The sequence below is a fragment of the Capsicum annuum genome, chromosome 12, assembly GCF_002878395.1.
Source record: "Capsicum annuum cultivar UCD-10X-F1 chromosome 12, UCD10Xv1.1, whole genome shotgun sequence".
Lineage (NCBI taxonomy): Eukaryota > Viridiplantae > Streptophyta > Magnoliopsida > Solanales > Solanaceae > Capsicum > Capsicum annuum.
In genome coordinates this window covers 36339394-36364732 of record NC_061122.1, presented here as the reverse complement: position 1 = coordinate 36364732, position 25339 = coordinate 36339394, and the positions used below count along the sequence as shown (strand labels likewise).

The window sequence follows — 25339 nt, the reverse complement described above, 5'->3', positions numbered from 1 at the left end:
CCTATACTACCTACCCTTAATTCAACTCAAGGAAGCTTTAATAAGAATCTGAATAGACGAAGGTTGAGCTTGGAGGAAATCAATGAAAAGGGAGCAAAGGGATTATGCTACTTTTGCAATGAAAAGTATACTATGGGGCATAATTGTAAGACTTCTAAACAATTGTATTTGTTAGAATTGGAAGAAGTAGATGAAGCAGATAATGTACTGAATGAAACTGAGGTAGAAGCGCATGAGGAAGAGAAGAGCAAGTTGGGAGCTATCTCAACCTGCTGAACATATGGAGATCTCCATTCATGCTTTAAATGGATCCTTAGGTTTTAGGACTCTAAAGGTGATTGGATACCATGCTAAGAAAGGGTTGCATATATTGATAGACACGGGAAGTTCTCATAACTTCATAGACCCTGACTTAGTACAGCGGCTAGGGTGTGCAGTAAGATCTACTAGTCCACAAATGGTTGCTGCAGCTAATCGAAGCACAAAAGTAGATAAAATGACAACCATCACTTGGTTGTTGCAAGGAGCTGAGTTTTCAGCCGACTTTCTACTACTACCCTTGGGATCTTGTGGTGCAGTGCTTGGGGTGCAATGATGGTTGACCTTGGGTGATATCAAGATGAACTTCAAAAATCTGACAATGGAATTCTGGTACAAAGGCAGGAAACATGTACTAAGAGGTGTTGGGAATCAGGTGCAGACTTTAAGTGTGCTAGCAAACTGGCTAAATACTCAGGTAATCAATCCTAACTTTGTATAATTCAAGTGATGCCTATGGGAAGTGAACAAATGAGGTGGCATTCAGTAGATGTTGATGAAAGTGTACCTGAAAATGATCAAGCTTTATTAGATTTGTTGTTGGAGTTTCTCAAGTTATTTGAAGAACCTAGTGGTCTACCACCTTCCAGGGGGTGTTTGATCATAGGATTGTCCTGCAAGCTGGAACTGAACCTACGAATAAAAGACCTTACAGATACCCTTCCATTAAGAAGGACATTATAGAAGGTCTGGTGCAGCAAATGTTAGAGCAGGGGATTATACAACCTAGTTGTAGTCCATTTGCATCTCCAGGAACTACTGGGTAAGAAAGATGGTACTTGGAGATTATGTGTTGACTATAGGGACCTGAATAAGTTTACTGTGAAGAACAAGTTCCCTATTCCTATTGTTGAAGATCTATTAGATGAGTTAGGAGGATCAAAATTATTTTCAAAGATGTGCCCAAAACTGCTTTTAGAACTCATTCAGGACACTTTGAATACTTGGTGATGCCTTTTGGCTTATCCAATGCACCTGCTACATTTCAAGGGTTGATGAACTTTGTATTTCAGAAATTTCTCAAGAAACATGTGCTAGTTTTCTTTGATGATATCTTGGTTTGCAGTAGAACTATTGAGGAACATGTGGTACATCTAAGGTCTGTGTTTGAAAAGATGACCAAGCATTATTTATTTGCCAAGAGGAGCAAGTGTTTCTTTGGAGTTCAGAAAATTGAGTACCTTGGCCACTTTATTTCATCAGAGGGAGTGTCAATAGATCCTCAGAAAATTGAAGCAGTGAGGAGGTGGCCTATTCCATCTACTCTTAAGCAATTAAGAGGGTTCTTGGGAATGGCTGGTTACTATAGAGGGTTCATTCAAGGGTTCGGTGTGATCAGCAAACCTTTAAATGATTTAACCAAGAAGAACAACTTTCAATGGTCATCCATAGCCCAAAAAGCTTTTGATCACTTGAAGGAGGCATTGACACAGGCTCCTATTCTTGCTTTGCCTGATGTCAACAAGACATTTGTTGGAGATGATGCTAGTGGATTTGGAATAGGCGTTGTACTTATGCAAGAAGGGCATCCAATTGCTTTTATAAGCAAAGCTTTGTCCCCTAAGCATGCTGCACTATCAGTATATGACAGAGAATTATTAGCAATTGTTCAAGCCATCACTAAGTGGTCTCAATACTTATTAGGGCAATACTTATTAGGGCAAAGGTTTATAATAAGGATTGATCAGAAGGCTCTGAAGTTCCTTATGGAGCAAAAGCTACACACTAATTCGCAGCTCATATGATTAACCAAGCTAATGCCTTTTGACTACTCTATAGAGTACAAAAGAGGAGTTGATAATAAAGTGGCCGATGCCTTGTCAAGAGTCACAGGAGCTGAGTTGCTAGCCTTGTTCATTTCACCTACAAATACTGATCTGTTTCAAGCTATTGTAGCGAGTTGGGATACTGATGTTAATCTTCAAAAGCTCATTGCAAACTTACAGCAGAATCCTACAACTCATAGGCAATTCACCTGGAGTCAAGGTCAACTAAGAAGGAAAGGTAGGTTAGTGGTTGGCAGGGATCCAGATTTGAGAAAAGAGATCATATCATTATGGCATGCTAGCCCTCAAGGTGGTCACTCAGGTGTTGAAGCTACATTAAGGTGACTGCTTACACTTTTTTATTGGAAGAACATAAGATGGGAGGTGAAGAAATTCATTCAAGGCTGTGATGTTTGCCAAAAGAACAAGTCTGATTTAGCGGCATATCCTGGTCTTTTACAACCTTTACCTATCCCTAATGTGGTATGGTCTCAAATTAGCATGGATTTTATTGATGGGTTACCTAAGTCTCATGGTTATGAGGTGATTCTAGTGGTAATGGACAAACTCAGTAAGTATGGACATTTTCTTCTACTCAAGCATCCTTATACAGCTCAAACTTTTGCCAAAGCTTTCATGGAAAATGTTGTGAAGTTGCATGGACTGCCTGATGCTACATCACTACTGACAGAGATGTTTTCATCAGTTCTTTCTGGCAAGAATTATTCACATTACAAGGTGTTAAGTTGCATACATCTTCTGCATATCACCCCCAATCTGATGGTCAAACTGAAGTTTTAAACAGATGTTTAGAGATGTACTTGAGATGCCACTGCAATGAGGATGCATCGAACTGGTTTTCTTGTCTTCCTATGGCTGAGTATTGATATAATACCTCTCATCATTCAGTTATTCAGACAGTTATTCAGACAATTGTATGAGGTTTTGTATGGCAGACCTCCACCACTACATTTGCCTTACCTTCCTGGTAAATCAGCTTCAACTAAAGTTGATAACACCTTGCTGAATAGAGAGCTCAAACTTCAGTTGCTTAAGAACCACCTTACCAGAGCTCAGATAAGAATGAAACAACTGGCTGATGCTCATAGAAATGATAGGAATTTTGAGGTGGGAGACTGGGTTTACTTCAAGGTTCATCCCTACAAGTAGGTTACTATCACTAATCATGCCTCACACAAGCTAGCTGCTAAGTTTTATGGACCTTTTCAGATCATTAAAAGAGTTGGTCCGGTTGCCTACACTCTCTTGTTACCTGATTCTGTCAAGATACATCCTACTGTCCATGTTCTCTGTTAAAGAAATGCTATGAGTTGCCTCCACAGATCTCTTATCATCCTACAGTTGACTTGGCAAATCCTCATTGTCCTGAACGTGAGCTAGTCTTACAAAGAAGGATGGTAAAGAAAGGGAATAAGGTTGTTGCACAAGTGTTGATCAAGTGGACTGGTCTACCTGCTGATGTTGCTACTTGGGAATTTGTTAGCGTACTGAAGACTAGGTTTCCTTTGTTTGATCCTTGAGGTCAAGGATCTTTTGTATGGGGGGAGTACTGATACACAGTATTCACAAGTAGGAAATTATAATATGTCCAGCAATTAGTTAACAGTGTGGTTGCTACAGTGTAGTTAGTTAGACAGTTAGTTAAACATTTATAACTAACCCTAGTAGCTGAGTTGATTGGGTAGTGAATTCATGAGCTGTAATCACATTCATTTCATTCATAGAAATATAGAAATTACTTTCTTCCCTCTAAATCTGTTTCTCTGTTCTCTTCTTCTTTTTAACTGTTTCTCTCGAGTTAGTTACTCCTGAGATAGTATTTTCGGTCCTCGAGTCCATTGAACTCCTGCTATCGAATAGAATCTAGTATCAACCCATCTGTCATCTATGGCCCTAATCTTGTTTGCACTGGGACCTGCTGATTTTACTGCCCCACTTTCCTTTAATTTTTTATGAAGATCAACTCTGTTTTTTTCAAGTTCACAGTTGTCTATTGCACCTGCACCTACCTCAATGCTACCACCTCCAAGAACTGCATCTCCTTGCTCCGAGACCTGTATGTGGCCAAAGACTTGCACCAAACTAGCAAAAAGAATATATCAAATCACTGTCGGCAATTTCTATCATCGCCGAAATTTTCTCCCTTGGGCTTGAACTTTGATCCTAACCCATCTCAAGTGGTTTTTCAATTCCATCTCTTCTTCATTTTCTATCCATCCCCCATAATCAACGCCTATCTTCCTCATGACCTCTTCGCTCCATAGCTGTAGTGGAGCCCTAACACCTGTATCCAGTACCAGTCAAACTTTATTAGTTAAAAGCTCCCTTCGTTGGGTTCCACCAGTCCAGCTTTAGGATTGTCCGTTGTCTCCTCCACTCCCCCATTAAGATATGTTCTGCTGCCCTCCTTGACTAGAATTCAAACAGGATGTTGAAACCATCATATCATATACCTGGACACTTTGGGCCCCTTCCATGTATTTTGTGCCCATCATCGAACATCATTGTGTATCGGCGCGTCCTCTCCTCCAAAGAATCTTCCCATCAGGCACCTTCGAAGAAGGCTGTGATCGATGGCCGACGATGTCTTCAGCATTGAAGCTTCTTTTACTACCACCAACTCTTTCTGATTCCATTTACTATTGTGTAAAGCTTCTATATATTTCCCCTTTCCAGTAATTGTTTTGGAGTTTGCCTCCTCAGATGTAATAAATGCACCTTGAGTACCAGCACTTCTCAAGATGAAATTCTCCACTTCTAATGCTAAACTCCCCCACCCCTCATTGAATGTGTTTTCTGGAATAATGATCACTGATCTATTTTTTCCCTTCACAGATATAACTGAAAGGAACCTAATATATTATTGAACTTTTTGGACACATAAATGTATGTCGAAAGATCTAGACATCACCATGATTTGAAACTTTTGTTCCTGTTATCTGTGGCTTCCTTTAGCCTTTTGCATAGCCAAAGTAGAGCTCCCCTACTAAGCACCATCCGTCTGATCGCGTACCTTGAATTTTCCACCCATTCAAACCAAATCCCTGAGTTAGAGTTAGTATCCGTAAGATCATAAGACTTACCCCCCGTCTAAAATATAACCAGTTATCCATGGAGAGAAAATGTTGAGACAGAGAAAAAAGGAGAAGATAAGTTCCGATGGCAAAAGGCCACCGGAAAGAGGATCCTAGTTAACCAGAAGGGGTCACTAAAGTTTAGTCTAGGGAAGAGTGCCTGAGAGCATTATTTGCCCCATTCTCGACTATTTCCTCTCGTCATTTGGTTTCCCAAAGCATGGACATGTGTGAATGTTGTAGCTATTAAATATGTAAAATCATAACTACAAAAATATTTGAAGCTGTAGAGAAATTAATGTATTTGGAAGTTCGAAACAACCATAATGTATTATTAACTTTACAATTATCAAAAAAAAATAGCTAAATTAGCTATAATCTATTATTTTGTTATCTTATAATTTTTATAAATTAAGCAGTGTGAACACTTGAAATTTTATAGCCGTATATGAATCCATTGAGGTTAAAGATTCGAAGTTTAAGGAAGCCTAAATTTTATTCGGACTAATTGGATGAACGTGATAAAGAAGAGGGTAAAGATATGGACCAATAAGAATTTAGGCGAACTTTTACACACGATGTGCACTTAGCTTACATATAATTTTGGTGAACTTTGAATGAACAAATAAAAATTTTATGTACCATCGGTTACAACACATAAATTTCTTCACCATGTTAAGAATAGGCGTATAAATAACAAAAGAAAAAAAAATTAAGAATAAGAACCAACCGAGAAAAAAATAAACAGACAACTATTTTAACCAATATATTTTTCTTTAATTGATCTTCTTTTCTGTTGTTTTGACGTGAATAATATAATACTCTCTCCAAAAGATTAAACTTCTATTTTTTTTTGGGTTCATATTATTAATTTGATACAATGTGCGTATGGCCACAAATACACACTAACCCAAAAAAAGTTTTATCAAAATTCTGATTACCGGGATATATATTTATATTGCATCATTTAATAGATTAAATTTCAAAAGTTAAATATTTAAGGATGTCATAGCATATTTATGAATAACACGCATGCAATATATTTATATGCAGTAGTTAAGTTCTATAAAATTTGATGAAATAACTAATTACATAAATATTAACTTAATGCGAAAATCATTGGTCCAATTATTATTGGTAAGCTATCTAATACTCACACTAAGTATTTTATTTTTTAAGACAAACCTATTTATCCTCATTTTCTATAAATATCTCTAACCTTGGAGAAGACGAAATATATTATTTAAGATTTTATCATATCAAAGGGCTCTTTTCGATTGGAGTCTTACAAACGGTTCATGTAGGAAAACTAAAACCAGTCAAAGTTTAATAAAGAGATTTATTAAAATCAAATAATATCATTTGGAATATTTACGTGAGGCGGTCTCTGTCAGAACTCCATTGACTTGTTAAAATTGCAGATAAGTACTGTACCAAGAACAACTTTATGAGAGGTCGGAAAACTAACTAAAGATTCGACTTAACATTCAAACAACTAAGACACTACTAAAATGATAAGGAAAATAAAATTGATAAGTTGAACTGAAAAACCTATCGTCAAACATGTTCATCTTGTACGCATATTTTACTTATTGATGTGATGCACACGTGCTATGAATGTACACTAAACTAGTTTAAAGAAAACAAAGTGATCTTCTACATGGAGGAACTTCTCGGTAAACATTATCATATTAGTTCTGTTTTGCTTCCTGTTCTTATAGACTGAAACTGAAAATTGTCAAAAATGTTTCAGCTGTGTAGTACAGCATAAAACAAAACAAAAAAATCTTTAATAAGAGAACTAACTGCATAAATTTTTTTAAGGAAAAAAAAGAGAGTTGGGATTTCCACATCATGAATTGGAAAGAAAAACAGGGAGAATGCCCGAAGAGGAGCGAAGTCAATATTGTTTAACCTGTTGGATATGATATATGGAGCCAATTTATAAACTGTGTGTAGCGAAGGTGCTCGATAATATATCTGTTGGGCTATGAGCTAGGAGCCATGAGTTATTCCACATTCGGAGTTTTGATGATTAACAAACGTAACAAACATGATGCAAGAGCTAGATGTTAAACATGTCTCAAATAAGAAGGGATAGTGTTTATGCCGAATACTGAAGAATCAATTCCTTAATACGTCTACTGCAAGAGCTAACTATAGAAGTACGCTGCAAGATGTGAAGAAACTAGGTCCCTCACAGTAGACTGTTAATGAGGCGCCAAGCAGATCCCATGAGGAATTGGGATTATGGCTAAATCACATGGAATAAGGAACAAGAAATCAAGATGGAAGTATTACCATATCTGCACATGAGGGAAGAACTTCAGAAATAGGAGAAAACAAAAGAGGCCGACGCACCAATAAAAACCAGGTCAGACATGGATTAGGTTCTTGGATTCTTAATCTTATTCTTCAAGCATTAGGAGAGCAAGAACAGGTCATTCCTACTCCTATATAAAGCATTGCTTTGATGCTATTGAAGACAACCACACAACAAGAAGAGAGCACTTACAGAGAGAATTTATTCAGAGTGTCTTCATGTGAGAAAGAGTCAATTGGCAGCGTGAAGAACCTTTTCTATCAAGATTTATCATTACAGTTGTTGTTGTCTAGTTTGATTCTTTGAGCTTAAATTGTAACCTTCTACATTCATAGACTTGTAGTAGGTGTTTGAGTTGTAAGGGCTTTCAAGACTGGGTAGAGTCTTGAAAGTAGTAGTTACAATTAGATAGAATTGTAGAGGGAAAAAGTGCTACAATGTAGTCCATTGGCTATAGAGTTGTAACCTAAAAAGTTGCTCAAATCTAGTGGAAATTTGGGAGAAAAGCCTATGGGGGTAGATCGTGGTTTTTGACCCCGTGAAAGCGAGGCATTTTCCACATAAAAGTCCTTTTGATTATTTATTCCGCATTTACTTCTTGATAATAATTGAAGAACATGGTTTTTCAATATATAGGTGGCAGCATAAAACAACCAATATCAATGTATATTAATTTGTAGGAGCAATATGTTGTGATGAATGACAATTCATATGATTAAAATTGATAGCTTGAGTTCATAATTGCATGTACTTGGTGTTGCAAGCAACCTAGAGGTTTGAGCCCAAGCGTGTCACCAGTAATAGAAAAATGCAAACAGCAAAGATTAGAGATGGGAATAAGATGTTCAAACCTTTCTTTTCATTGCACAGAACTTGCAATCTGAGGCTGATAGCGGAAGGACCTGATTAGCAATAAGCCTCTTAACAGGAACATCTTCCTTCTTTAAGGAAGCACACAACCTTGATGATTCGCTAATTGCCATAACCTAAACAGCATATGGTGACGCCCACCGGAAACACAATGAGAAACACGAGTCAATAAGCAGCTCACTTCTTTTCATATGGTGACAAAACCAAGATATTTGCACTTTAAAAGTTGACACTAACTGTATTTCTTTAACAAAATTTGCAAACTTCTTGTAATCCAAAATGTTAAGTTCAGGCAATTTTTCTGAACTTTAAGACTTGTTGTAGTTGGCAGATAACCAGGAGTAGGTTTAGTTTCTCTGTGGGGTAATTTAGAGTTTGGTTAGTTCTACGCTGTACAGGAAACTGCATCTTTGCCTTGAAATCCTTTTGCAGTCAAAAGAATGACTAAAAACATACCACTAGGTAAAAATTTAATCGACTGATATCTCAAGAAGTACACGTCAGTTTTTAATCTTAAGCTCAACTCTGAGACAAAAATAAATTGTTATGTGATGCAAACCTTGGAAGCCACTGTTTAAAACTTAGCGTAAACAAATACTATGGTGATTCTCCCCCTCTTAGGAATTACCCCGTATACAGTGGTTTACTGGCTTATACTTATAGATCCCGATCAGACAGATTTAGAAAAACCTGCACAACACCAGACATCAAATATTACCGTGGGGATTGTTACTATGATAAATTCCGTTGAGGTTGTGTCACGGAAAAGCTCTCTTACTTTTATCATCCTCTCCCTTAACCGCTCCAATTTATCTGCCTGCACACATATGAAATATGTGAGATTGACAAGACTCATGCATATTAACACCCAGCAGAACATATTCCTAACAATGTAAAACTTACAGCATCTGGTTTGGGCGTTCCTTCCTGGCCAAAGACAGACTTTATTGCTGAAGTGGCAGAAGCTATCTTCTGTCTCAACTGAAAAGAGTTTATCCAGAGTAGAACATAAGTAGGTTACAGAGTTGAACCAGGTCAAGAGTACTTTAAATATGAATTATGATAACAAGACAGCTGGAAGAGAAGGAATTCCAGAGCCTTCATTCAGTAGCAGCAAAACGTTGTCTTTAATAAGGAAGAGAAATTTTTTTGGATGAAGCAACTTGTATTCCTCAGTCCCAAGAAGGTACTGGCAGTAGTATAATTACAGAATGCCTAAGATCCTACAGAGAAGCAAAAACATCTACAAGTGATTCTGTATCTACTTCATAATTCTCTTTACACCAGAAATAGAATGATAAAAAATAGTTTAGCTTGATTCTCTGTATAGAGTTACTAGTGTTCTCAAAACATTTGTTGCTCCTCTCCTTCCAAACGGTCAACCAAATGAAAGCTGGTGCCATTGACCACCACTTCTTCTGTCTACTCTTAGTCCTAATGGTTTTCCAGCAGCACAACATGTCCTTAGTTTCCGTTGACATCACCCATTGAGTTTTAACCTATGACGAAGAAATAGGTGGGTGTTGGTCTCCACCCTTTCATGATATTATTAACATCTAGAGGCTAGATAAATTTTCTTTTAGTGGAGAACTTCATGAGTTAGGCAAGCCTTTCTTGCAACCAGTCACGTGGAACAAATCACCATGTAAGGGGCGTTTGATGTCCACATGGACTTCGATTTCCAGATGGACTTCCACGGTCATTCCTGATAACATCCAGGCTGGCCCACTTAAATTAAGATTGACGGGCTTCAAAGTGAATCAAGAAGATGCTTATGATGGAAGAAGAGCCCAAGAATGAGTCCAAGAATTATGGAGAAGCATGGGCTAAGTGCTACACATATTTCATGATTCAAGTCCAAGCCCAAACGAAGAAGATTGGGCCTATATGGGTTTTGATTAAATTTGAAAACTTTTGCTTTCCTAGTTTAAAGTTTCCCAGTTTAAAAGTTACCTAGTTTAAAGGTTTCCTCGTTTAAAGGTTTCCTAGTTTTAAAGTTTTCTAGTTTAAAAGATTCCTAAATTTATTTATTTCCATAAAAGTGAAATTCGAATCTCATGCTATTTGAGATAGGGTTTTTTATTATATATAGGGCTGAATTTTGTTATTTTCAATTAGAAAACATTATAATTATTTGAGAGTTGCTCTTCTTTACACCTTTGTGTGTGGCTCATTGGAATTTATCTTGCAACCATATAAGAACGATTCTTTAAGAGGTAAGATTAATTCTTAATTTGATATATTTGGTTTCTATTAAAGTTGATTAAAGAAGGTGATTAGTCTCATACTAATTGTTGTCTTAGTTCCTTCGAAATAGGGGTCTAGAATACTTTTGATCTACGTTCTTGAATTGACTCTATTAGTGTCATAATTAGTCTTAATCCGCTATTTTTGAATACTAAAATCAATTAAGATTCTTAGCATTTATCTTCAGATTGGGGAATTTTATTCTCGAATTTCACATATCTTTCAATTCCTGTTTTTAATCTTAGTATTTTCGCTTCCGCATTGTTTTCTTGTATATTCAAGTAACCCGATTTTTATCAAGTGGTATCAGAGCGGTTATATCAAGGTTCCATTCTTGAAAATCTTGGGAGTTTTAACATAAAAAAAAAACTCAAAAAATATATATATTTTTCATTGTTAAGCTACATAGCCAAAATAAAAGGACAAAAACAAAAATAAAAAAGGAGAAAATTCAACTGTTTGCAAATTAAGGTATTGTTTAAAAAAATTACACTCCAAATTTGTGTGTGTATGTGTTCTTGGTTTCAACATCAAGAAGGAAAATCAAGGAGGGGGAAATTGGAAATTTTTTCTATTTACACACATTGGTCTTTTTTCCTTGTCTCATCAAACCCAATTTCTGAGTATTGATAAATTCTTTTCTTTCTACATCTTACTTCGAAAAGATTGTTCTTAGTAGGGTTATATATATATCCTAAAGGATCCAGCCAAAGATAGTATTTTGAGTGGAAAAGGGGCAAGAGAGTGAGAGATCAATACGCAAAAAAAGGGCCAATATTCTTTGATATTATTTTTGAGATGTCTCAAACAGGAAAGGATACCGATGTTGGGACTCAAAACAACGACATAGTCAAGACACTTAGAAGGATTTCTGATAGACTCGATGCATTAGATGTCATCCAAAAATCCACCTAACCCGGTGAATATAACTGATTTGAGAAGTATTTTTCATACAAGGTATGGGATAAAAAGGTAATATTTACTCTATGATTACTGATTTTGAAAATGGTGCTAATGTGACAAGTTCATCCGTGGTGAAGAAGTTGGAACTTACATGCATTAAACACACTACTCCTTATAAGCAGCAAAGGTTGACTGATTTGGTGAATTTAAGGAGACTACGCAATGCAAGATTTCTTTCTCCATTGGGAGATACTCTGATAATGTTTTTTGTGATGTAATTCCAACGCAATATTGTCATATCATGCTTGGGTGTCCATGGCAGTTTGATAAGAATGCAATTTAAGACAGGGGAAAGAATAGAGTTTCTCTTGAGCTAAACAAAAGAAGATATAAACTTATACCTTTAAATCCATCCCAAGTTTATGAAAGATCGAAAACGTGTGAAAAAAGCAATAAAAAATTTCGAGAAAGAAAAGAATGAGAGGAGTAAGGGAGTGCATGCTGATATTTCAAGAGAGGAAACAAGAAAGGTGTTGTGTGAAGAGAATGAGATATTAAGTGAGGTCAAGAGAAAAGAAAAGAGAGATGATCATGAGAGTAATAAAGAGACAATGATCATGAGGTAGAGAGAGAGTTTGAATGAGGTTATTTTTAATTCTCACTCTAACATTCCTACTTCTTCTTCTAGTTGTTTTGACTCTCTTGTAGTACTCAGAAAGTTTACATTGAAAAGCCATTATTGGAGCAACTTAATCCTAAGGTGGTTGAAACTACATGTCGCATTGAGCAAGTGTTTGTTCATGAGAAGTATATAGATACAAGGCAGATGGAAAAGGTGTTCTACAATCCTAGAAAGACAAATTTTAAGCAGCAAACAATTTGAAAAGCATCACCACGGAACCAAGAAATTGCACACTGAAAACACAATGCAGAGGATGATAGGATGAGAATCTATAAGCACAACAAATGAAGGTCTTTCTGCATTCCTTGAGCATTATTATACCATCTCTATTGGTTGCGGGATTTACTATTTGTCAGCACCAGTTTAGCTTTATTGGGGGGTTCTCTTTTTTTAAAAAAAAGATCATATCATTCACTTTTTTCATAAATTTACACTAACAAGATCAACTGAACAATAATTACATGATAGAAGAAACATAATTCCAATTTAAAGAGAAAATTATCATGTTTTTGCATTCGTGAAAGTTTCTCATCAAAAGCAAATATGGAGTTGAGCAGACTTTCTACCTTCAATATCTTTCCAATTGATTTATCCAAGAAATCCGGCAAGGACAAGAGCCGTAGAGTATGTCCCTAAGAGGAACAAATAACTATTAGGAACCGAATGGCTTCCCAAAACATAGTTACAGGACATATCATGTCATTCTCACCGTCGGGGCTGTGTCAAACACTACACGAGTAAACATATTATATTCCTGCGATTCAAGAAATTGCATAACCTGGCAAGAAGATCGTAGCCAGTTAGGTTGAAGGAAAACATTTACACTTTTGATGGAAAACATGAACAAACACTTTAAGTGTAAAAAGTTCTGGCACCTTTGAAATCGCAATGGCTTCATCTAGACCAGGAGGGGGAGTATCCAGCAGTTCTCCAAGCTTTAGCTCCCCAAGCTTGCACATGCAACAATAGGAATAATTTAGTAATGAAAAATGCAAGTGAGGAGAAAGTAAGGAAGCAGATGGAATCAAACAGAAAAGAGAAGCACTTCAATCTCATTACTCCTCGTAAGTGCAAGCTAAGCTCTATGTGGCTAGCTAAAAGACTTAAATGCCACTTTTAGAACTCTTAATAAAGAAGAGACCTCACAAAGATTTATTTTAATCAATGGAAAAGAATTTTACCTGTTCAGCAAGCACCCCAAGGCCCATACCGTCCATAAAGTCTTTGATACCAGATCCTCCACTTATCTGAGTTGCACTTCGAAACTCTTCCTTGGCCTTTTCAGGATTTAACTGACATATTGACAATGGTGTTCTAAATGAGCCTTAAACATGACACTGTTCAATTTAGTACCAAATCTCCAGCCACCCCCACCCCTGACCTCCAACGAGGAGAACATCGCAATACTGGATTATAAATTCAAAGAAGGATATCACCAAAGATAAGTAGGAAGAGGCTTTTCACAACCTCAAGGGCGAATAATGGAGAATACAGGCCTTCAACTGCCACTAGTGTCCCGCCAGTCAAATCCTACAGACACAACATACAGACTGAATTAATCTTGTCAGACAAAAAAAAGGATGAAAAGGAAGAAACAAAGTTCAGAAATTTGCCTGAAATGCAATGAAAACACTATCTTATACCTGAGCAAAAGAATCACTTAAGGAGTGTGCGGGGTCAGTTGAAACTACTAAAGTGGGATGACCATTATTTGCAAATTTTACAGCAAGTGAAGCAGCACAACTTGTCTTCCCAACTCCTCCTTTACCACCTAGCATGTAATACTTCCGCTGGGTGCCAGAAACCATTTCATCAAATCCAGCAGTGTCTTCAGCAGGAGAAGCTATTGCTCTCACTGTCATTAAGCACAAAGATTAGCAACATTAACTAGTCCATAATAATTGACATGGCTCGCAGAGGAAGTGAATCACTCTTGAGTTACAGTTTTCTAAATGAGTTCTAGTAAAATAGTTCTGATTGAGTTTACAAGGAAAGATACCACTCAATACTTTTCTTAATCTGAGGATGAAAAGATTCGCAGTATATCATATAGACTAGAGAAAACATCAGAACTGTAGAATGTGCAACCATGTACTGGCTCTTTTACACCACACAGAAATTAAGGACAAATCTTCTCAAATTCATCAGCAGCTATCAGATGGTCAAACTAAAATAGTGATCTGACTAATATCGCCATAACCATCACCCTTGTTTAAGCAAGTGTTGTCGAATGATTACATATATTCACTGAATGCATGTCTTAAACCTGGGCTCTCTCTTCACTCTTATTCATCAGCATTACCTTCAAGCAAACAACAACAACAACAACAAACCCAGTGTATTCCCACTTAGTGGGGTCTGGGGGGGTAAGATGTACGCAGTCCATACCTCTACCTCTGATGAAGTAGAAAGGCTGTTTCCGAAAGACCCCCGGCTCAAGTCACGAGATATCACACAAACACATAGTACAGCACAGAAGCAGCAGATGACATAACATAGATACGGCACCCATAAGGAATATAAAACAGAGTAAAGCAGGAATGCAGGAATATAAAGCAGAGGAAAGCACACAGATTCGTAATAAACATGGAACACGGAACACGAAACACTGAATACGGAATCATAACAGGAATACACCCCCACCAATTAATTCCCTACACTAGTGACCCGAACTGGCCCTAATCCTCAGCCGTAATTCGCATCTTCCAGACCTTCCTATCTAGGGTCATGTCCTCGGTGAGCTGTAACTGTTCCATGTCCCGCCTAATCACCTCACCCCAGTACTTCTTCGGTTTACCCCTACCCCGTCTAAAACCATCCAACGCTAGCCTCTCACACCTACGGACCGGGGCATCCATGCCCCTCCTCTTCACGTGTCCGAACCATCTCAATCGTGCTTCCCGCATCTTACACTCCACTGAAGTCACACCAACCTTCTCCCGGATAGTCTCATTCCGAACTCTATCCCCTCGGGTCAGTCCACACATCCAGCGCAACATCCGCATTTCTGCCACCTTCAAGCATTCAACTAAAATAAGTGATCTACATAAGATTATTTGCTGGGACTGCAAGGAAAACCATCTCCATCATTTTAAGCTTGTGTCTAGTGTCACTGTCGTAGAGCTGCAAACTAGCTTAGTTTTCACTGGCTTCCAAACATATTACTCAATTCGATGATTATAAAGAAAAAAATAAGATTTTCAATGAATGATTGGTCTTAAATGATAAGGAATACGGTGCAGTCAGCTATATCAATATATGCTAATTATAAAACTTGCAACTTTACACCTTTTTCCATAAAATTATAATCAAGATTCTTTGTGTCTCCCCTCACAGGTGGAAAACCCATGAGAAGCTGCTTATTGGTGAGTACAAGACATCATGGAAAATAGATATATCTGACACTTGCTTCAGTACTAGCAAAGGAATGAAAGTAAATAGAAAATTGTAGAACTGTGCATATCTTGTTTGGTTTGACAACAGAAAGAGGAAGGAAACTGGGGAGAAGACAACAATTTTAACTTTGAGTCCGATAATTCTTCTCTCCTTTTTCTGATGAAGCTGGTGGCCTATAGAAGGTTCAAACTATGTTCCCCCCAAATAACCAATAATTTTTCTCTCCTATTCGGGAGGAAAAATTACATAGATTGGTGACATGCAAACAACTGTTAATTTTCTTTTTAGATTATGAACAAGAGAAAGAATACCATCTTCACATTGTGAGAAGTAAAGACTGAGAAAAATATTATTAAGATGTGTAAACTATATTATTACATTGAGCGCTATTATAGACAGTACACTATAATCCTTTTTCCATGTAAGTCGCTATATACAATTCCTATTCCTATTATTTTTTCTCTTTTTTTTAAATCAGGTAAAACAGTTTCATTAATCACAGGGCCAATATCGGCCATATACAAGAAGTATACCAAAAACTAAAGAACCTACAGCACGACGTGGTGTCGTGGTTCTCTATAAAAGACACCCAATCCTCTATACAATCCGGCACTACATGGGTACACCAAAAATAAATAAGGAATCGGAGGCGACTTCTCAACTGCCCAAAAGTCATTTCTACCCTTTTAAAAGCCCTCCTATTTCTCTCCAAATGATTCACATCAAAGCTAACGGGACAACATTCCAAGCTCTGCACTTTCTCCTGCTTCTTCCAGATTTCCAGTAAGACAGCACCTCCTTCACTGATCTAGGCATCATCCAAAACATACCATGTCTAAACCTATCCCACCACAGTCTCGAAGTCGGGTTGCAATGTAGTAGAAAATGATCAACATCCTCACCCATCTCCTTGCATAAGAAACACCAAAAACACCAGCTAATGCATATGAACTTTCTTTTCCAAAGGTTTTCAGCCGTCAAAATCACTCCTCTAGCAGCTAACCATGAGAAAAAGCACACTTTCTCGGCAACTTAGGAATCAAAATCGACTTTACATGAAAGCCTCCATCCCCCTCGCCAAAAGCCTCTCATAGAAGGACTTGACAAAAGAAACACAATTAGTCCCCAACTTCCATTTCAGAGTATAGGGTCAATCAACTGGCTTGTGATGTTGATGTAGTAGAGCTAGTAACCTATGAAACTCATTAACCTCCCAGTCTTGAAGATTCCTCCTATTCTTATTCTCACTCCCCCTCACGCTGGTGCATATAAGTCATATGTACTGAGTTTGTTACAGATGCAACTAATTCGAGGACCTGTAGGGACTTGGCAAAAGTATCTGCAAACTGATCACTTGGCTTCACAAATTTTGTAACAATATCTTTTGACAATAACTTTTTTCTAGCAAAGTGACAGTTAATTTTAATGTGTTTAGTCCTCTCGTAAAACATTGAGTTTTGAGCAATAAAAAGGCCACTTAATTAGCACAGACAAGCTCCATACGATTGATTTCTCCAACTTTAATTCTCTGACCAACTGTTTAATCCAAACTAGCTCAAAAGTTGCAACAGTCATTGCTCAATATCTTGCTTCGAGACTAGATCAAGCAACCACATTCTATTTCATAATCTTCCAGGATAGCAAATAACCTCCTATTAAAACACAATATCTAGAATCAGAAGATGATCCTTGTCAATCAAAATCTATATATCCTACTCCTCGAAGAGTAGTCCATTATTGGAGCTAATTTTATATATCTTAGAATGTAGACAACCGCATCCCAATGACTATCTCGCCATAAACTGACTTACAACATTCACTGAAAAAGAAATGTCAGTTCTGGCCACTGTGAGATAATTGAACTTATTTTCCCAGATCACTGAGTGATCCTTGTCCTGGCAGGAGTTTGGCATTCGGATGCACAAGAGTGTCAAAGGGTCTATACCCCATCATTCTTGTCTACCCAAGAATGTAAGGCATACTTTTGTTGTGAAATAACTATACCTGATGTGGAATGAACAACCTCAATACCTAAAAATACTTTAGCTTGCCAAGGTCTTTAGTCTAGAAATGTTGAAAGAGATGTTGCTTTAAATTAGTGATATCATCCTGACATTGTCATTGGGCATTGATAACGATATCACCAGCATAAGCCACAAAATAAATACACAAATCTGGAGTAAAATGCCAATAAAACACGGAGTGATCAGATTCACTATAAGTCATGCCAAACTCCTAAATTACTATGATGAAATTCCCAAACCGGGCTTGAGGAGACTATTTCAAACCATAAAGTGACCAGATCAATCATGCAAAGTTATTTAGAGTTAGACTTCCCCCGAGCAACAAAACCAAATGATTGATCCATATAAGCTCCTTCCTCAAGGTCACTATGTAGAAAAATATTCTTAATGTCCAACAGATAAAGCAACAAATGGCGGACATTAGCCATGGATAGAAAAAGACGGACACGTGTTATTTTAGCCACAGGATAGAAAGTATAATTGTAATCAAGTCAAAATATTTGAATATACTACTATGCCGATCAACTTGGTCGTCCAGACCAATTTTGACCGCATAAACTCAACCAATAGTAGATTTACCTAAAGGACGAGGGTCTATTGTACGCAGCTTTACCCTTATTTTTTGTGGGATTAAAATGTCCAAATGCAGAATCTTAACGTTACATCTTTCCTCTTTGAAGCTATCTCAAGACATTCTAAAAAGTGTGATCCATCCCATCAATGAGGTTACAAATGTGGATGAACTAGCTACAATTATGGGTTGTGGCATAGTCTCTTTCCCAACAACCTATTTAGGTCTACCACTGGGCAAAGCATCTCCAGTATGGAATGAGCTATCGAAAAAGTGGAGAAAAAATTGGCCACATGAAAAATGCAATACTTCACCCATCGGAAGGTTGAGTCTAATCAATAGTGTTCTAGATAGTATCACAACATATATTATGTCATTCTATCCCTTGCTCTCAAAGGTACAGAACCAACTAGACAAGGTAAAGCGACCTTTCCTATGGAAAGGCAAAAGTGAAGGAGATAAATTTCATATAGCAAAATGGTCAAAGGTGATTCAGCTACAAACTCTTTCCCTTTTCCCTATACTAGTCACAAATAATTTTTTGTAGGGAAAATTACATTCTATGTCTATTCCACGTAGCATATATTTGAGTTTGTTAGCTGGTTTAGCTCATACTTTTGTATAAACACCTTTTATGCACTATTGTACACTTTTATACAAGGTTGATACCTATCTGAGACGATCTAAACACAACACCAACTAGATAATGAAATGGTGGTAGAGATATGATCATGAAACTACAAGTCTTTGGAAGAAGGTGGTAACTACCAAGCATGGGTACCAAACCATTGTTACGCTAGGAAAAGAGATCCTCTCATAGTGTTGGCCCTTGGAAACACGTTAACAAGCTTAGAGATGATTTCTACTCGATGTCGCTTCACAGTTGTAAATGGAAACCTAGTGAGCTTCTGGAAACACGAATGGCTTCGGATTCTCATCCCAGCCTTAAGTAGTTAGCGGTGGACCCTGATTCCTCTATCCCTCAAAATACAATAGGGAACTCATGGGACACTCACCTCAGGAAAAATTTTTGAGACTAGAAACTTGGAAGATCATTGACCTTTATATAATCCTTAAAGACCTCACAGCTAACCCCAAACAAATGAATGACTAAGATGGGGCAGCTTCATCAGGGAGTCATCAACAGTGAAAGCAAGTTATAGTAAACTCTGTGCACAAACTGATGTGACAAAACACTGGACTTGGAAGCTGAGTTGGAGGACAAGCAAAAATCATGTGCTTTCCATGGACAGCCATTATAGAAGCAATCTTGACACAAGATAATCTATGTAGAAAGAAGACTGAGGTAACAAACAGATGCTTTATGTGCCAGCATAATTTAGAATCAGTCAACCACCTTTTTTGCATTGTTCAATTGCTACAGATTTGTGGAACATGTTCCAGTAAGTTTTTAGTGTATCATGAGGATCTAGAAGATGATACCAGCATGCATTTTTTTAGAGAATTTGGACAGAAAGGAATCACACATGTTTTGATGAGATTTAAACTCCTAACCCTTCTTTGAAATAAAATGTTTGATGAATCTCTTCAGGTAGAGTAATTTAGCCCTTGTAAATGATGTTATCCCTTATGTAGAATTAATTAGCTCTCTGTTTCCGGCTTAGCAGGCAACCTTTTTTTCTCTCTTAGGGAAATGGAATGAACTACCGGTAGGTTTTTGTATCTAGGAAATATCCCTAATCTGATTTATATTATTTCTGCATCATCTTGATGCCATCAATACAACAAGTAGTTCATCCAAAAAAAAAAAAAAAATCATCAATCTTTCACCAAGCATTAGGTAATCTTCCCATGTATAGTGAGAAGTTGAGAATGAACAGAGTAAATTGAACATGACTTATTACATCACTGTTTTATCTTCAATGGAATCAAAACCAAATAAATTGAACTGAATTAACTTAAAGAGTATCAAAAGCCAAAACTAAACTAATGCAAAATTGATCAGACCGAGCAAATACAAATATCATTGAGGCTTTGAAAACAGTGTTAGGGGTACTTAGAGGCAACAATGCACCCGCCTTCTTCAAATTCTTGATCCGGCTCTGACCTTACATCCCATTAAGAGAGAGTAGTGGTTAATAGACGTTCTCCAACCATTTTAGTCTTCTATATTTTTCACAATAATAGTCTTTACAAATGAGCACTTTCTAGTGGCTAAATTTGAAGGTTTTTGATAGCCATATCATACTACTCCTATTTTTGTTATCATTTGTTAGATATCACCTGCATTATTTTGCTTTACGTCTTTAATGGGAACCTTTAAAACAGAAAAGAAAAATGTTATCATTCAATTTTGAACATCCTATCAAACTTTATATTAGCAAATAGAATACTAACTAAATATCTTATAGCAAACCTTTTTTTTTTTTTGTCGCAAATTAAAATTCCCATTTCATTCCTAGTTTACAAATTAAAATCCTTGGCAACTATAGGAAACACAAAAAATTCAAACAAAAATAGAAAGAAACAATACAACAGTGAGAAAATGGCTACTAATTGGCTGGCAGAGTAACTACACAGAACAAATACGACAAGAAAAGCAGAAAATTTAAACAGAAAATGTGCAGTCATAAATAGACGGCAAGTAAATACATGAAGAAATTCACCTTGCAAAGACTTAATGGGACCCTGTTTCTTTAACGAAATGAAACTAGCCGGGCTGGAGGTTGGTCGGAACTTGAAGAGAGAAAATGGGTACCGGGTGGTTCTGACAGAATTTCCGTTAGAAGAGTGGGCGTAACCCACAACTTCCATTGGCTTTGTTGATGAGAAAGTGCAAACCGAAGATGAAACCACGAAACCGTACATTATCTTCTCTTCCGTTCTCGAGTTCCGACACTGACGACGAAAAGTTTGGGTCAAACTCTCGGGTTCATCAACAACGAGTTTTAATCCTCTAGTGACAAGTAAAATTACTTATTACTCCCTCCATTTAAAAATAAATGATCTATTTTGATATAACATAAAATTTGAAAAAAAAATTAAATTAAATTAAATTTTGTAGTTTTAAATTAAAATTATGTTAAATATACTAAAATATTCTTTAATTTTGTGATCCTAAATATATTATGTAGAAAATTAAATTAAAGTATTGCTAAAAAAAAATTATTTTTTTAAACGGAATAAAAAAAAAAAAAGTAGATCATTCTGTTTTTAAATTGAGGGAATACGTAAAATACAGTCTTTCAAAAATAACTATAAAAATCTTATATTAATTACACAAAATTTCTTTTCTTTTAGACTTTCTCTCTTCTCCATCATACATCCCAAAATATTTAATTTTTACTCTATTTTTAGTCCCATTTTTGCTCCATTATTACACTCCTTATTTTATGCTTAATTTCATTCTACGTAATTTGAGGTTTTTAAATTTGTTCAAACAAGATCTATTATTTCAAATTATTATGAAAATAATTTATTTCATAATAAATTTTCATAAAATCAAATAATGCATTTTATTTTAGGTCATTCAGATGTGTTTTATATTATAAAAGAGAGATCCATTATTTCTTCTATACCTTAATTTGAACTATAATATACATTACAAATTATTATAGAAATAAAATCAGATTCAATTATTTCTATTATCAACTACTTGAAAGTTGATTTGAACTATAATATCCAAATTATTTCTCCTTTTTTATTACATGTATGATTTTATCAAATTACCTGCTTTTGCAATGTCATACATAGAAAGTAAAGTATAATAAAAACGAATACATTTGTATCATACATAGAAAGTAAAGTATAATACATTCTCATACATATAACACGTACTGTTGTTGGAGTGTAAATCATACATATAATGCCGGCATCACACATAAAAAGTAAAGTATAATACGTTCTCATACATATAATGTGAAATCTTTTACGTAACTATAAAATCGAAAATATTTGCACCATACATAGAAAGTAAAGTATAGTACATTCACATACATATATAACATGTTGTTGGAGTGTAAATCATACATATAACACTGTCATCATACATAGAAAAAAATGTGTAATACATTCTTCTACGTGTAAATTTTATAAACAATGTCAAAATATCATTCAAACTGGGTAATGTATTATAATTTCTCATAAAATACTGTGCAAGTTTTTACTAAAAAATAAATACACTAAGAGGGGTGGAGGCGTCGTTGACTGTTCGTGATGGTGCCAGTGGTGGCGACAATGGAAGAGGAATAAGAAACGACGTCGATCTTGGCAATTGATCGCCCTTGCGTGTACACCGGCGTGAGGAAGAGGAGTGGAGCGATTAAGGCACCGTTGACTGTTCATGGTGGTGACAGTGGGAGAGGAACGAGAAACGCCGTCGATCTTGGTGGCTGGTTGCCCTTGCGTATTAGCAGCATGAGGAAGAGGAGTGGAGCGGTGAACGGAGGTGACAGTCATAAACCAGCGGCGATGGCTTTAATTTTTTTTAGGAAGACGAAAAGAGATGTTTTAGGATATTTTTTAAATTTGAATTATAGTTACTATTTTTAAGCATCCACAACGTCAGAACATTAATTATTGTCGTTATTAAGGTAAGAGAATAATTTAATCTGATTTTATTTCCATAATTTAAAGAGAAACAATTTCCTCATACATTGGAGTTACGTATGAGGTACATTGACATGTATATGTATTTTTCTAAATATGGGAGAGAGAAAATCAATCCGGGATCTTATGTAATTAATTTCATTTAGGATGAGATTTATGTTGTTTATACTTTTTTATTTTGGGTTGAGTAAACTACATAAATCATTCTTATAAAAAATTAAAATAAAACTAAAATCAAATCAAAGTTAAAAAAAAATAGTAAATAGAAATTAAGAGGAGAAAAGGGAAAAAAAGTAAGGATTGAGAAAAACTTCGAGTAAATTTATCCATAATCATTTAGTTTTGTGTCTATTACACAAAAATTACTTTTCTTTTATTCATTACACAAAAGTTATTTTATTTTGTTCCGGCCATCACAAAAGTCACTATGACTGAAATTTTATAATAATTTCATCGAAAAAATAATATGACCTCACCATGACTGAAATTTTACAATAATTTCATCGAAAAAATAATGTGACAATCTTAATTAGTTCTTAATTTTAATTTAAGAAAATATAATATATTATCTACATCTTAACCCTTTTTATATGTGTCTAACTCAATTTTTTTTTATGAATTATATAATGGAAGAATATCAATTTTTTAATAGATTAGGCTACTTAGTGAAGACTATTTTCATCAAAAAAAATTGGTTGACATTTTTATGAAACATTTCATAATATTACATTCATCTGTCAAAAAGGTGCATAAAAAAAAGTAATAAACAAGATAAATTCTTCAAAATATATAAAACAGAAATACGTGTATAATATTATTTTTGCAAGACTATTTTAATTCTTTGAAGATAAAACAACATGCTAAACATAATTTTAAAATAATTTTTTTTTATTTTGTCATTGAATAAGTATTGTCAAACATTGTACAAACTAATGTTATTGACAACTGTGTTAATAAAAGTCATAAAATATAAGTAATATGATATATAAATAAATTATTGGATATTTAATTTTTATATTTATCAATTGAATTAATTAAATAATATGTAATTTACCAAAAACTGAATATTATAATGAAAACTTCTAAGAGAATTAACCAATTAGTCAAACAATTAAAAACACAAAGGCAAACTCAATAAATAGAGTAATTTATCATACTCTTATGATATACCAAATGCAAAGGCCCAAGTAGCATGGAAAGAAATGTATGAAAAAAAATAATTTTATCAACTACACAATTTTAGAGGGAGAAAAATATTTTTATCAACAACATGTCACAATTTTATAGGGAGAAAAGCAATTTTATCAACTACATGTCACAATTTTAGATGAGAAAAGTAATTTACCAATCACGTGTCACAATTTTAGAGGATTTTAAAAAATTTAAAATTACCATAATCTTATAAATTTACATGTCATAATTTTAGAGGAGAAAAATATTTATCAACATATGTCTCAATTTTAGAGAATTTTAATAAAACTAAAACTACCATAGTGCCATTGTGAGGACTACCAAATTATGGCATCCTCCCTTATATATAAGTATAATTTTAGTTTCATAAAAATATCAACCAATTTTTTTTTTTTATGAAAAGGGTTTTCACTAGGTAGCTTAATATATTAAGAACTTGATATTCTTCTAGTATATAATCCATAAGCAAAATTAGGTTAGACACATATAAAAAGGGTCAAGATATAGGTAATATATTATATTCTTTTAAATTAAAATTAGAACTAATTAAGATTGTCATATCATTTTTTCGGTGGGATTATTGTAAAATTCGATCATAGTGACTTTTGTGATGGTCAGAGTAAAGTAAAATGACTTTTTTGTAATTAATGAAAGATAAATGATTTTTTTATAATAGACACAAAGTTAAGTGACCATGGATGAAATTTACTCGAAAAACTCCATACTTATTTATCTTTCGAATTTTTTTCTCCTTTTTATTTTATTTTAATTTTATTTTTTTATTTTTTCTCAATCCTTACTCTTTTTTTCTCCTCTCAACTTCAATGTTTTTTTTTTAAAATATCTTTTTTATTTTACTTTGATTTTATTTTTTTAATTTTTTTCCTTTTATTTTTTCTCAACCCTAACTTTTTTTCCCTTTCACCTCTCAACTTCTATTTATTTTTTAAATTTTTTCTCCTTTTTATTTTTCTTTGATTTTCATTTTTAATATTTTTTCTCAATCTTTATTTTTGTTTTATCTCTTTATTAAATTTTTTCTCAACCTTTATTTTTTTCTTTTCTCCCCTCAACTTCTATATTTTCTTTATTTTCTTTGATTTTATTTTTTTTAAAAATATTTTTCTTTATTTTCTTCTTTTTTGACATTTTTTTTTCTTCGATTGCTTTCAATCAAGTTTCGCCCCATAAGCAAGAGTTGACACTACCACATTGTAGAGGCAAGACTTATGACTTTCAAATAAAAAGTTACATTTCATGGGCAAGAGTTGACACTATCACATTGTGTTTTGATTTATGAGATGTTCTATAACTCTTACCTTAGAGGCAAAACTTAACTCAATGACTTTCAAACAACAAATTATGCCTCACAGGCAAGAGTTAA

At 35.1% G+C, this 25339-nt stretch overlaps 1 protein-coding gene across 1 annotated transcript in view; it reads right to left on the bottom strand.

Annotated features, from left to right (window-relative positions):
• Window positions 1-22614, bottom strand: part of LOC107850510 (ATPase GET3B) — a 43455-nt gene extending 20841 nt beyond the window's left edge. Inside the window, exons 1-11 of the mRNA XM_047401547.1 lie at window positions 22337-22614; window positions 20823-21112; window positions 13848-14059; window positions 13672-13734; window positions 13386-13496; window positions 13080-13154; window positions 12914-12982; window positions 12771-12836; window positions 9276-9353; window positions 9091-9189; window positions 8354-8488 (exon numbers count right to left, since the gene is read on the bottom strand). Coding sequence (XP_047257503.1) covers window positions 8354-8488; window positions 9091-9189; window positions 9276-9353; window positions 12771-12836; window positions 12914-12982; window positions 13080-13154; window positions 13386-13496; window positions 13672-13734; window positions 13848-14059; window positions 20823-21112; window positions 22337-22614 — 1476 coding nt within the window. The remainder of the gene's footprint in view (window positions 1-8353; window positions 8489-9090; window positions 9190-9275; window positions 9354-12770; window positions 12837-12913; window positions 12983-13079; window positions 13155-13385; window positions 13497-13671; window positions 13735-13847; window positions 14060-20822; window positions 21113-22336) is intronic.
• Window positions 22615-25339: the final 2725 nt, after the last annotated feature.